Below are 15,105 nucleotides of genomic sequence, written 5' to 3'. Positions count from 1 at the left end.
AAATGCAGCAAAGTACTAGGGAATTCTAAATACATTCCCAAACCAATTGTTCTGATCATGCAAAGTGGTTTTGCATAGTATATGCCTCAACTTCCTGAATTCTGATGATCTCAAATTTGAAACCCTTCTTAATGATTTTATATGCAATTAATTGCTTCCCTCACTTGGAAGCTCGCATAGTATTTTCTGCTACTGTTAAAATTAGACTGTGGGATGGAGGCTTTCATTTTAGATCCAGCTAGAATATCTAAGTACTGGGTCCCAAAAATGTAGTGTGGTTGCCAGTAGAAGCTTACCTTTAACATCTGAGAGGCAACCAAAGGCTACATCACTAATCTATATTGTTTTGGGAGTCACTTGGACTACCTTGATCAACCATTCTAATGAAGGTTTCTTGTAAGTGGGATTTTTGTTAGTCTATGGTTATTATGGGGAGCACTATCAGCCAAGCAGTGTAACTCCACTTATTATATATATATATATATATATATATATATATATATATATATAAATGAATACACGCACACACACGTATCCTATACAATTGGGGGGTAATTATAAAGTAATGATTGCTTAAGGCTTTACTAAAACAACCATGGTATTATTTGTCCCTTGTCCCTCCTTCTCCTTTGTATTGATCTTTCTCCCCAACCTCTAGTGAACCCTCCTCCTGTTTTTATATTTCTCATGTCAAATCACCTACATATACCACTCATCAAAGCACCTGCTCTTTACAGCCAATGGAGACTATCACAGACAATCACAATTTGACATTGTTCAGCCCCACAAGACCCATCTACATCACACCCTCGAAATCTATGACTTAGGGAATATAGGACGCAGTGGGGGCAGAAAGACTGAAAGAACCAGAATTCCAGGAAGGCTCTTCTAGAAATGGCTGCAGAACAATAGTAATATCAATGGCATGTTAACATGGAAGGAGAAAAACTTGTCTGAGTCCCACCCCTAGACAAACCATCGTTCCTTCAGGCAACCAGGGGCTGCTGGGAAAGGGAGAGTTAGTGTTTCCAAGGATGAGCCCCCCCTTTTTTTTTCTACGCAAAGTAGTCTGTCCATATATATGTAACAATGATAATCAGAGAAATAAGAGGCTAGGTTTGGAGGTAAGGGGCATGGGAGTAAATATGGTGATGCTGTTTTCTATGTATTATTTTTAAGTAGCAAACTTCAAGAGAGTTGGACCCAAAGCTAGTCATAGTGAGCCCAGGTTCAGTTATCTCTTCTCAACTATAAATCTTGTATTCCCAACGTGATGAGAACCTTGTCTAAAAAACAGATCTACTCCTGGATTCATGCTTGAAAACATATTCATCCACCAAATCTGAGAGTGTAATTTACTGAGCACAGGTATTTATAACCATAAATGCTAGAATGCGTGCTCTTATCTAGTCAAGAAGGAACACATGCACATTCACAAACCAAACACACATGCGCGCGCCCACACACACACACACACACACACACACACACACACACACACAGACACAAATACAGACAAAACTATGGAAAGGTTCAAGGGATACCTGATACCATAGGGCTCTGTGACATCCATAAATGGACATAGAGAACACTGTTGTAGGATCTCAAATTTTTTTCTATTTTACTGTCAAGACTACAATAAAATGGGCCTCTTACAGTTTAGTCAATGTAGAGTGGTTGTCATTGAAACCATATCCTCACCAACATCAAATGTAGACTCAGTAGGGGGTATTTAGACATAATTATGAACACATACACACAGAGAGAACAGTAAAAGAAAAGGAAGCAATCAACTTGAAAGTGGGTTAGGATCACTGAAGGGAGATAGAGGAAAGTGTTGCAATTCCATTTCAGCTGAAAATCTTTTAAGACTACAGCTATTGGCATGCATCTGCAACAGAGGTGGGATCCTCCATTAGTCAAACTCCCATTGCACTCAATGAATTGAAGTGACACCCTCTTTGAGTGGGTCAAATTGGGATACACTGGGACACTTCAGAAGGAGCAATAATGCAGTGATTCATGAAAAAATTCCCGGAGAATGGCCAAGTTTAAAAGCAAGCCTCCAAATTCAAGTTGGTAGTAATCTATATCATTTCCCTATTATATCCAATCATGTATGTTGAAAAGGATAGTCTGAGATGGGTGATATTGGCATATATCTTTAATCCTAGCACCTGGAAGGCAGAGGCAGGTGGATGTCTGAGTTCTAAGCCAGCCTGGTATACAGAGTGGGTTCCAGGACCCCCCAAGTCTACACAGAGAAACCCTGTCTCAAAGAGACAAAAAAAGAAAAAAAAGTCTGTAAATCATCAGGAAAACCAGTACTCAAAGAACTGGCTGTTTTATATATGAACATACTGGTCAGTGTTATTATAGCAGTGACACCTTTGATAATGGTTGAGATCACTTCAGTTCAATGCAAAAACTTACCACAGGTAGGTTTAGCTATAACTAGCTCAGAGATCAAACTATCAAATGATTAGCTACAGGGCTCAACCCATTGGTCTTCCGTTCTTACCCACAGCCGACCTGTACATTCACATCCTAAAGGAGAACACTGGGCTTTAACCTGATCTAGACATTTTACATTTCCCCCTTTTTTCTCTCTGCAAACATTTCTGTAATAAATGCAGTGAATAGGCACATTACAGTTACCTTTGCTGTAATTCTTGTTTTGACAAAGAGACTCTTCCAACATGATTGATACATTAGGGGTTATGGTGGGCATATGTAGAATTGGCATTTGTTTATGTGCAATTCTCTCCTAGAATTTCTACGTGAATTAAACTAAACAAAACAAAGCACATCAGATAACCTGAACATGTAGGAGCATGTGAACACACAGCTCCCATCTTAGGATATTTGGTCACACTGGTGGCCCTGCAGCTTTTGTCTGCTCTCAGGTGGCCTTCCTTTCATTTCAGTCACATAGGGGCCTTTTCCATGCACACCTTCCTGTCTGCTTAGCCCTCTGTCTGGTTTGTACTTTTCCTCACTGTTTTCTCATCTTGCTTTTAGCATTTATTGTTTTCTTGCATGTAGAGGGTGAGAGGGAATGGGGATATTTGTGCTTATAAGAGAAATAAGCACACCGCGGGATCTTTCCAAGGTAAAGAACCACCTTATTAGAGTTTGGTACATTCATTTCTTTAACACACACAAAACTAGGCTACCTTCTAGTTATATCCCTATTGTGTGTGCAGTATGGCCAATGATGTTTGTAAATGCTACAGATGTTGAGTCTGTCCTTTTTGTTGGGATTTCGCTGAGTGCTGTTGAATTCTTGGGAATGCCTATGCTGTGTGTCAGCAGAACAGCGTGTAGAGAGGTACTAGTATATTATTTTTGTTTTAAAGATTATTTTTTAGAACCCAGAATTGCTCCTGTATTAAGAAAATACAGGGACAAAAATGGAACAGAGATGGAAAGAAATGCCATCCAGAGACTTGCCCACCTGGGGGATACATCCCATATGCAGAAACCAAGCCCAGACACTTGCTGATGCCAAGAAGTGCATGCTGACAGGAGCCTGATACAGCTGTATCCTGAGAGGCTCTGCCTTATCCTGACCAATACAGATGTAGATGCTCAAAGCCAACCATCGAACTGATCACAGGGATCCCAATGGAGGAGTTAGCGAAAGGACTGAAAAAGCGGAAGAGGCTTTATCTGGCATCAATGGGACGAAAGGCCCTTAGTCCTGTGAAGGCTTGATGCCAGTGTACAGGAATGCTAGGGCAGTGAGGTGTGAGTGTGGGAGAGCACCCTCATAGAATCAGGGTAAGGGGGATGGGATAGGGGTTTGCAGAGGGAAAGCGAGAAAGGGGTTAACATTTGAAATGTAAATAAATAAAACATACAATTATAAAAAGATTATTTTTAGAGAAAATTTAAATTCAAAGCAAACACAAGAGGACATATATTTCTCATATCCTGCTCCTTAACACCACGAGAGTACATCCTTAAATATTAAATGAAATTCAACCATGTTCCATAAACTTCACATAAGCTGTTTCAGGCAACTTGAGCTAATTTTTTGTAGCCCAGTTACAAGCCAGTGTGACATGACTTGAATCATTTATCTCGGGAAATATATTTAATTCTATCAGTAAGATTTGGGGATGCTGAGCCATTCTGCAGAATTCTTCCAGTGGCTACTGTTTGTAGCATAGTCTCATTATGCAGCAAGGTGGGTCCAGCCTATCACTGGATGAGAAGGAAGGGTAGGCAGGGGAAAGCCCAGGAAGGAGGAAGGGAGAGAAGCAGGGGTGCCAACATGGCAGTGAATGTGGATATTCTTCTCTGCTCATAAATACAGGTTGTTATGAGTATTTTGGTGTGTTCTTTGATGTGGCAACTTAACTGAGTTCAAAAGAGTGTGTAGTGGTGGGATGCACAAAGCCTGTCACAGAGTTGGGACATGTGTGTGTGCCAGAAGTGGTAAAGGCCTGCCTGGGTGACAGTGTGTGAAAGCAGCTGTAAGAGAGACAGCCAGGAAAGGCTGCTTGTGGACTGCATGGAAGAGAAGCAGCCTGGGTGCACGGCTTCCCTCTGGAGTGGCTCTCACGGATCTGTGCGGTGTGAGAACATGCGGGAACTGATAGCTGCTGATCTTTTTTAAAACTTTGTACCACAACAACTGTTTTCTATATAGATAACTCCACTTTCTTATTTAGAAACTTAAGTAAAAGGATATCCATTTCCCCTGCTGTGATTTAAAAACCATTTGTTACCAAGAGTTTTGAAGAGAGGACTTTCCTCACATAAGCAGAGAGCAGAGCTCCTGGTCAGCCACATGCCAGCCCACCTCTGAATCTTACTTGTTCTCATTGCTTGCATCATAACGAGGCATTGGGTCCAAGTCATTGCCATTCACATCACAACTTGCCAAAGCATCCTATGACCGTGAAGAAAAAAAGGGGAAACAGACTGTAGTTAGAGATACCTCAAAAGCTCATGAATTCTTAAATGCATTTTTGCAAGAGAGTAATTAGGTTAATGAATATACTCATGGTTCAGTAGCATCAGACACCTTAGGAAGAGACTGCTGTTCAATAATAATCATTGCTGCACTATCCCTTACAGGTGATGTAGTCTGTATAGACCAACGGAATTTCTTCCTCTTATCCAGAGTTACCCAGTTTATGAGATACTTAGCTTGCAGAGATGCCCCGAATCCCACATTTTCTAAGCACTTTCCTAATATCTAGGAACAGTGACATATATCTGCCACTCACTTGATGTCCTGAGCTTGCAATAATGTTTATCACATTTTAGTGATATTTAGAAGAAAATCCAATTATTCTCACATAAGTGACAAGCTAGCGGAGATATGAGATGTTTATTCTATCGGGTTTCCCGGGATCTCAATTACATAACATTAGTCTTGTTTCAGGCATAATTTCTATTCCATAAAAGTTTTCAAGTCAGACTCTCACTACTATCCTGCAGCTCTGGAACAGTCCAAATGATGAGAAAAGCTGTCCTAAGCTAAGGTTTAAAATGAGAAAACAGAACTTCTGAAGCCAGAGTTGGATTTGTTTGCTTTCAAAAAAAATGGTTAGGATAAAAGCTCCAGAACACTAAAGAGAATTCATAGGGTCACTTCTAGACTTTAATTTTTTTATTTCTACATTTTGCCTGTTCCAGATTATCATTAACTCTCCTATGCTTTATGATTGCTTCTATGCCCAATATTAGTAAAAGTCAATATTATCTTTGCTTCCAGTCTTTATTAAATGCGTGTGTTTCTGAAAATACATTTTAGTCCACAGAGTTTAAAATGTTTTGTAGAATTAAGCACAATACATGATGCATTTATTGTTGTTAGATTTTGCTTCCTGTACACAGGAGCCCTGCTTCCTCTTGGTGGCTGTCAGAGCTGCAAGTCCTTTAGAATGAGTGACAGGAAACAGAGGCACCGAACAGACTATTCTGTAGTCTAACTGCACATGAAACAAATCAGACAGAAGTTCAAGTCTTTGGTCTAAATAATAGAAAATGCTTTTCCTGGCCACCAGGTGATAAGTGGGATAGCAGCTTCATTGATAACTGAACAGGCAATCCTAGAGAATGTTATTTCAGAATGAAAACATAACAGAGGTACAAACGGACATCATAATTAAGTAGGTACAAATTTCACTTACTGAAGCCCAGCCTACAGCATGTAGAAGCATACACTAGGCACTCCTGGCATGTGACAAGACAGATGTCCTTTCTACAACTGAGTTCTGATCTCTTATCTTGTCCGTATCTGACTTCAGTCTCCAGACTTTAGTTACTTCACCTATATCTGAGGGGAGTGGAGCTTTGCTTTCTATGCTGAAAAGAGGCATACATTTATCTGGATGTGCTTGGGCACAGGATGAGGTTAACCACTGACTTACATACAAGGTAGAGCTAAACAAATCTTCAGCTTTTTCTCAAGGAAGGGATGGATGGACATGTAGTACCAGGAGACAAACAAGAAGTGGGTCTCTTTGCACCAGATAGAGACCGCTACAGAAAACCTCAACCAATCAAAACACAGAAATGTGCGGCCTGGTCTCAGTGAGTACATCTACAACATGACTCCTACACTGCGGGCTCAGTAAACATTCAGGCAACTCAAGGGCAGCAGAAGCAGGAATATTGTAAGAGCCAGAGGATCAGGGAGTTGGTCAGGATTACTATGAGACTATGTTTCCTAGTAATATCAGAAGCTACACCCATACACTCTCATCAATATAGCTGCCTAAGCAGGAGCTGGACAAGGACAAGAAGAAACATGCCAAAGTAGACTGGGTAAGTCCTCAGACCTTAACACTACACAAGGAACTACAGGCTCTAAGGAATGCCAACAGCTACAGAAATGGTCTTCCTTAGGGAAGAGTACACCAATTACTTATCTAATACTAAATTCTCAGCATTGAAAGCGTACACACAAGTAAAAATATACAGACTGAGCAGGTTGTATTTGTAATTTTTGGGAAAAAATGTAATTATGTATATATACATACATACATATATAGAAAACAACAATCATTGAAGAAAAAGGCCTTGACTTTTGAAAGAGAGCAGGGAGTGTTACATGGGAAGTTTGCAGAAAAAAAGGAGAAAGTGTAAGTGACATAACTGTATTATAATCTCAAAAATATTTCTTAAAAATATTTTAAAGAAAACATAGGAAAGAAAAATGGCAGAATATCTGTAGAAAAGTTCTCAGTCTGCTCTTTTCCATAAAAAAAGTGTGCTGCTTGGCAAAATTCTTGAGAAGAGTGGGCATGGTTGGTAACAGATCCTTTTTGTGGCAGAATTTCTAATGCCTAATGGCTCTCCTTTTGAAGACCATCCCATCAAAGGCATGGGGAATCAGGGAGAGAAATGTTGTATTGTAATCCCTGTGCTGTAAGAGCTCACCTATTACAAGGAAGGAACAGTGCACAGAGCCTGCCGTATCTTCCACCACATTTGCCCAGGAGCTCTCCCGCTCCTGGACCATCCCAACAGGAGTGCCCCGCTCCCAAGCAGGGAGGACTGGTGAGCACAGGAGACACTCACATAGTTTTGCATCAGATCAGGGTGCGTCCTCTCGATGCCGTCATCCAGGATAGTCACCACGATGTTCTTCCCCGTATAGCCTCTCTTCCAGGCTCCTTCAATATTCATGTCTGACTGGCAAGGATGCATGTTGTCACTGCAGTGCTAGGAAATGAGAGGACCATTGTAGATTACTGAATAATAGGGAGCAGATAGGAGGCTTACCCACTTGTGAGGACAGTATTGAATAAAGAGCAGTTTGGTCTGCTGCCTGATAGAAGGGAAGCACTCATCCCCAGAGTGGTAACCGAGAGGATACAATAAGAGGAATACAGGGGCGGAGGATAATATGAACTGGTCAGTACTGGGCTCCAATATGAGTACCATAGATCGGATTTTAAAATCCAGCATGTCTGGAGAGATGACTCAGCAGTTAAGAGCACTGACTGTTCTTCCAGAGGTCCTGAGGTCATTTCTCAGCAACCACATGGTGGCTCACAACCATCTGTAATGGGATCCAATGCTCTATTCTGGTGTGTCTGAAGACAGTGACAGTGTACACACATATATAGAGTAAATAAATAAATCTTTAAAAAATGTATCATGTCAATAAAATAGGTACAATAGGGGATAATCCATTGTTACCATACACTAACAGACTATTAATAACCACTGCTACATTTCCTTATCAAGCTCAAGAGGGTAACTGAAGGGTATATACTCTCTTGTGGCTTAGCCAGGTACCCAGGACCCAATCCAGTTACAACTGGGACTGACTCAAGCTCCACTAGCTGGAGGTATGTTCCTGAGTGACATGAGCAACAGGTTCTTTAAATGCTTTTTACCAAATTAACAAGGATAAGCAGATTCATTTGGTGCTTGCTGCCTTGAGAAAGACAGGAATAGTATCAAGGCAAGACGTGTACTCTACCTAGTAAGCTGTATGCAGAAGCTTCAAGGGGCAGGCTGAAAGCATAACATCCTGACTCATTGTGTGAAGAAATTTTATTCTGCAAGATCTACAGTGTCCAAGCACACTTGAAAAGGAATGGAGTCAGCAGCTTTTTTTCTGATATAATTTACTACCATTGGTTCAACCCACATAATTGTTCGTTTCATGTCTATGTCTTTGAAATACTCAGGAGAATTGCTATTTTCCAGGTTCTTATGACTCAGAAGAAGCAACAGGGAAGGGACATGGGACTGTGTAATGTCATGGCAACACCAGCTCCTGTTCACCAATTGGCACTCACTAGATTCCTCCTGCTTCTCAGCAAATAGCTCAGCATATAGGAAATGGAAAGGAATGACAAGTGTTCTCTGCCCCAAACATAACTGATGGATTTAACACACGCTGTTTTGGGTACCTAATGCAGGCTCAGTATGGCTCACAAAATTTCTTAGCCTAGAGGAGGACCACAGAAGACAGAAAAGTGAGCAAACAAGGCAATTGAGAATGTTTACTGTGCTTTAAAGGGAGGGAGGGAGAGAAGGTAGAAAGAAGAGAAGGAGGGGGAGAGAGGGAGAGAGGGAGGAAAGGAAATGAGACAGACAGAGGGAGGTAGGGGGAGAGAGAGAGAGAGAGAGAGAGAGAGAGAGAGAGAGAGAGAGAGAGAGAGAGAGAGAGAGAGAGAGGATAACTCAGTCCTTTGGTGGTGAAAGTTGAGGGGCTTGAGGGCACCACTTTAGGGACACAGTCTGAAGAAGACTTCAGTCCCCAAGAAAGTGAAAGGTGTGTGGCAGTCATGTCACTGTTGAGGACTTGCTGTATGTGTCCAAGTAAGAGCACATAGACTAGCATCCTGCATCCTGCATCCTGCTCAGTGCAGCAAACGCTCTGATTGTGATGTGGGGAAGGGTATGGAGAGAAAATGTGGGAACTGCTGGAATGTCAGAGGATAGCAAGCCAGAAGGAGAGAAAAAGGCCACTCTGTGACCTGGACATTCAGTGTTTACCCTGCTCTACTGACTCAAATACCAGTATCTTTCCTCCCTCCCATTCTGTAAGCACATGTCTGGACCCACACAGCCTCTGGTGGCTCTCTTCTCTTTTTCCTTCCTAGGACCTTAGGAACACAGGCAGGCACATGCACACACCCTTTTCCTGTATGCTCCACCCCATGCTAGCTGGCTTCTGTTGTGTTGTACTGCTCACAGCTGAATCTTGTGCCTTTGTTTCCCCGACTGAATAATGAACTGAAGTCTAACCTAAGATTTCATAAACAGTGCTTAATCAATAGACTCAGAATCAAAGAGTAGCCTCAACTTTATTTACAGTTAAAATTAAAATTAGGCATTCTGCTTTGGCCTTTTCAGCCATGTCTGGCCAGTTACTAGATTTGCTGAAAGAAAGGACCATGAAAAGAAGTGTTTCACAGTGGCAAATACCCATCTCTCCAGTAGTTCCCTTCCAACCAAGCATGTGAGCCTCTCCTCACGAAATATTACAACACAATGCTAACGAACTTCCGTTTTATTCTTTCCCCAAACCTACTGTGAGTACCTGTGGTACACATTGTGACTGGGAATAAAGTTAAGGTGGCTGAGAGGTGGGCTGAAGGAAGGAAATGCACAGGATATGGCGAAGCCACAGGTGGAATAAACATCCTGGAGCGGATGGACACAGCCTGAAGTTGTAATTAGGAAAACTGAAGAGCATCAGCCATCAATGGGAAACATGTGTGGTGGAGTGAGCCATGGTCTTTTGGAATATTCCCACCTCTGCTTCTGCAGACTCCAACTTGGACCATTTAAACAATCTGGAACTATATTTTTGTGTCTGTCATATCCACCACTGCAGAATCACCGGTGGTGTTTGGGCGCTGTGCTACCGATAGACTCATTTAATAATCTTTACATGGAATATAGTTCAAATACCAAAGATGAAATGATATTAATAATAAAAGCAATCTGATGAGGATGAACAAGTCAACACAAGCCTACAGTGTTTCTGGCAGATGAATAATAAGTCAGAGGCCACTTGCAGATTGTACTGTGAGTTAGGTACAGAATACCGAGTCCTCAACGAGAACTGTTGAATTACTGATGTTACCCAGCAATGAGGTGAGAATAGCCTCCTCAGTTCCTACAAAGGCCTGATGAAAGTGGTCTTAGAAAGTGGTCTTTGTACTGACCACGATCTCTTTCCCAGATATTCATATTAAAGTAGAGCTCACTGATGAAAGCACACATACTGGCCAGAGTTCTCACATTTGCCGTCAATTCCATTGAGATCTCTCTTGTGGCAAAAGTCTTATATAGAGTATGGTGTCAACATATATGTGCCCACAGGCTGGAGCTCACCAAAGGACTGATGGAAACTTGGGCATATTAGAACTGGAGAAATCACATGTGTGCACAGTTTAAATATTTACTGCCTTCACTCTGAATAATGCTATTTCATTGGTGTCCATGAATACCTGACCAAGTTCTCAGAAACAACAATGAGTATATGAAATGGAAAAACACAGGTGCATGGATTACTCTAGATGAGTGTACCACTTTCTTACAAAAACAAGCTCTTGTGTGCTCAAAAATATACTGCAAGGTGTGCTCAATGGACAAACAGCTTAAACCCCATACATTACAAATATATACTTGTTATTTCTTCATCATCATTTATTCAAAAAATAGGAGGGAAAACATATTCATTTAAAATTTCTCTACATAGCAAGAGTTTTTATGACGGTTTGAATAAGAATAGTTTCTATAGGCTCATATATTTGAAAGCTTTGTCATCAGGGAGTGGCAATATTTGAGGAGGATTAGGAGGTGTGGCTTTGTTGAAGGAGGTATATAATTAGGGGTAGGCTTTAAGGTTTCAAAAGCCCACACCAGGCCAGGATATCACCTCCTCTCTCTCTCTCTCTCTCTCTCTCTCTCTCTCTCTCTCTCTCTCTCTCTCTCTCTCTCTCTTCTCTCTCTCTTAATGTAGCTGTAGCTCTCAGCTACTGCTCCACCACCTGCCTGTATGTTGCAATCCTCCCCACAATAATAATGAACTAAAACTCTAAAACTATAAGCAAGTTCCTAATTAAATGTGTTCTCTTATAATAGTTGCCTTGGTCTTAGTGTCTCTTTATAGCAATAGAATGATGACTAATGCACCCTCCTCATGAACTACCTTTGTTTTTTCTGCTGTCCAAAGAGTCAGAATCTAAAGCCTGTATACGCTAGGTAAGTGCCGTAACTATTGAACTGCATCTCCAGCTTTTTAACTGACTTAGAAGTTGTCAGTAATCTTCTGACATTGAAAATAACCATTTTTCAAAATAAACATTGATGAGGTCATTGTTTAATATTGTTAGTAGCACATAATCCTTCAATTCTCAATATACAATGATTAAAAAAAGAGAATTAAATACATAATAACATGCACTGAAAAGACATTAAGAGATTTTTCTCTTTGGTTTTCTTAATGTTGAGACAAACACCATGACCAAAAGCAACTTCTGAAAAAAAGGTTTTGTCTGTCATACACATTACTGAGGGAAGTCAAGGCAATAACTGACAACAGGAACCTGGAGTCAGAGACTGAAACAAAGACCTTAGAGGAATACTTCTTACTGGCTTGTTCCCCATGGTTTTCTCAGCTTTCTTATATGACCCCAAAACCACTTACTAAGGAATGATACCTCCCAAAGTGGACTGGACACTTGTACATCAATCACTGATCAAGAAGATTTTGGACACTCTTGTCTACACACCAATTACTGAAAGCAGTTCCTTAGTTCAGGTTCCCTCTTCCTAGATTACTCTAGCTTGATTCAAGTTGACAAAATTTAGCCATCATAGAACTTAGAATTTAAGAGTTGTAATACATCAAATTGGAATAGAATTGATGTTCCTCTAAACGAAAAATGCAAACTACCAGGTTCTTTCTCTAGACAAGTCTTGTACTAATTTCTTCATGTGAATAGCAATATAAAATCATCCAAGGAAGCCCATTGTTTTTCAATACCATATAACTCAACAATAGTAGTTGAGAACACTCATTAAAGGGGAATATGAATTCTGCCAGCTTCTCTCTGGCTGAATGGTGTGTCAAACTGCTCAAATTATTAAAACAACGTCTGTTGTTTGAACATAAATGCTAGAAATAGATATCAGAGAAGATTAAAATCACCCCACAGTGCTATCATAATGATCCTCTTACTGTTGTCAACAGCACATCCATAGGAGTCTTCAGTGTGCACAATTGTTTAAGAGAAAAAGATTGCTTAAAAATGAGAAGGATGGGCAGGTTATTGTAACCCAGTGAGAATATTTTGTTCTCTTTCTGGGAAGTCAGGATAGGCAACCCAGACAGGGCAGTATATCACTGGTAGGGACATCTGGGAAAACCTGAATGATTATTTCCCATTTGCCTTGTTGGTAATGGGTGGGTGTTAGAGATAGACATGATGAAGTGAAAGATAGGGTTCACGCCCTTCCCCCATTATATGGCTTAGCATGTTAGTCTGAGACATATACTAAACCTCATGGACTTGACCATAAGAATAGCACGAATGCCACTGTAGTGACAGACAATGTAGTAATTGAGAAGGAGAAATGCTAATAGAAGGCCATGGGTTAATATTCAGACTTAAAACTTTAGAGAAGATAAAACATGTTTGGTTTTAGACCAGTGGTATTTGAGAATGCTCTGAACTGGCAAGTGCAGTTATTTCTCTGTGTGTAAATATATAGTGTGTCCCCTGTGCCACAAAAATGTGTACCGATTTAGGAGTGCTAGTTACTCTTTGGTATCAAACCCTGGTTACATAGCTGAAAGCAATTCTCCAAACACCACTGTGAGACATAGAAAGATCCTCAAAGACACAGATGTGGTCTTTGGTGCACTGTATTGGTTTGGTGGTTTTCTTAAGTACTTTTAATATCTCTCTAGTTATGGAAGAGTGTGGGAAGGGTGAGAGAACTCGTAATGAAATAACATTGAAAGAGCCTGTATACCAGCTGACCCACCAAAGAGCAAATGGAAGCCGAGGAAGATCTCTAGAGCTTTGTCAAGACATGTAATAATCAGAGAGATTCTAAGTAAAAATATTCCAGCATTTTGGAGGAAAAAGGTTAAAAAAAAGAAGATAGAAAATAAGAAAATTGGAAAGATGAAAGATTGAAGAGTTTAGAAAATAGAGGTATTCAGAAAATACCCATTACAGAAAGCATGAACCCACACATGACATGGCCAGTGTGAAGGAAGGAAGACAGTCTAGAAAGGAGAAAACTCACATACCAGGTTGATGAAGATCACTGGAAGAGATGGTCTTAAAAGCGTGGAGGATGGACCATGGATGAACTACATGTGTCAAATGCAGTAACTCAAAAAAGAACTCAAAGATCAGTGTATACTCTACAGAACATTCTCTTCATGAAAAGCCTGTGGTTTCCTGCTCAGAATGCAACATTCTTGTCAATGTTTTCTGAAAACACATATTTTATCTTCCCAGTGCTTTATAAGTCAATTTTAATCAATGCTGATTAATACCATTATAATCTCTTGAGTTCACTGTAAAAATATTCAGTAAGCCATGGATTGACATTATTTACAGGGTATGGTGATTAACTGGTATTTTGTTGTTGTTGTTGCTTCAGTTTGACAGATGCATAGAAAACTGGTAACTATTGCTGACTCGTGAGTCTGTGAGGCTGATCCCATGGAAGATTAGCATTTGATTACATACACTGCATTAGAGAACACAGTCCTCGCCTATGCAGTGGGCGTCATCCAACACACTGAGGGTTCCAACAGGAAACAAGTAATAGGAAATTCACTATTTTCTGATTGAATCAGAACATCTATATCTTCCAGGCTTTTTGTATTGGAACTTGGTTTTGGACCATCAGACCTAGATTGAAAGTCCTAGCCTCAGAACTCCTGTTTTTCAGACCTTCAGATTGAATGAAATGGCATCACTGGCCTTTCTAGGTTCCCAGCCTCTGGTCATGAACCTTTGGGCTCCTTGACCATATGAGCCACTCCTCATGATAACTTCTTTTTCCAAATCCTGTCTTGGAGATGACTGTTTAATTTAGTATTATGATAGATGGTAGAAATCAATTATGAAATACAGGAAGAGAAAGGTGTAGTAGTCCCTAATTGTCATTTTAGCATACAGAGGACAGAGGCAGGATGATCATGAACTAGAGCCAACATACTGAATTTGAAAGCAGGATCAGGTATGGGAACAGACAGGAGAGAAGGTCAGGAGAATGAATAAAAATACATAGCAATTGTAGGGATGGGCAGGGGAAATGACTAGAAAACCCCTGATTAAGATGCCAGGGAAGTAAGAGGTTCCCAGGACCCACTAGCGATGATATTAGCTGAAATACCCAACAGAGTAGAGAACCTGAAGAGACCACCTCCAATATATAGGCATGGGCCCCAGTTGAGGGATGGGGCCACCTACTCATCTCAAAAATTTTAGCCCAGGATTTTTCCTGTTTAATGAAAATGCAGTAACAAAATAAATGGAGCAAAGACTGAAGGAAAGACCATCCAGAGACTGACTCACCATAGGATTCATCTCCTCTGCAGACAACAAACTCTAAGACTATTGTTGATACCAAAAAGTGCTTGCA

At 40.6% G+C, this 15,105-nt stretch overlaps 1 protein-coding gene across 2 annotated transcripts in view; it reads right to left on the bottom strand.

Moving 5' to 3' along the window:
* The window catches only part of PCSK5 (proprotein convertase subtilisin/kexin type 5), a gene marked incomplete at its 3' end in the record, with an annotated part of 393,680 nt that overhangs the window by 264,090 nt on the left and 114,485 nt on the right, over positions 1-15,105 (bottom strand). For both annotated transcript variants that reach the window (XM_080912751.1, XM_080912752.1), the window contains exons 4-5: positions 7,543-7,686; positions 4,824-4,900 (exon numbers count right to left, since the gene is read on the bottom strand). In XM_080912751.1, the coding sequence (XP_080768877.1) occupies positions 4,824-4,900; positions 7,543-7,686 (221 nt within the window). The remainder of the gene's footprint in view (positions 1-4,823; positions 4,901-7,542; positions 7,687-15,105) is intronic.

Source organism: Micromys minutus (assembly GCF_963924665.1).
Source record: "Micromys minutus genome assembly, chromosome: 2".
Lineage (NCBI taxonomy): Eukaryota > Metazoa > Chordata > Mammalia > Rodentia > Muridae > Micromys > Micromys minutus.
Note: the sequence above shows the minus strand (reverse complement) of the source record. Positions and strands in the feature narration are given on the sequence as shown.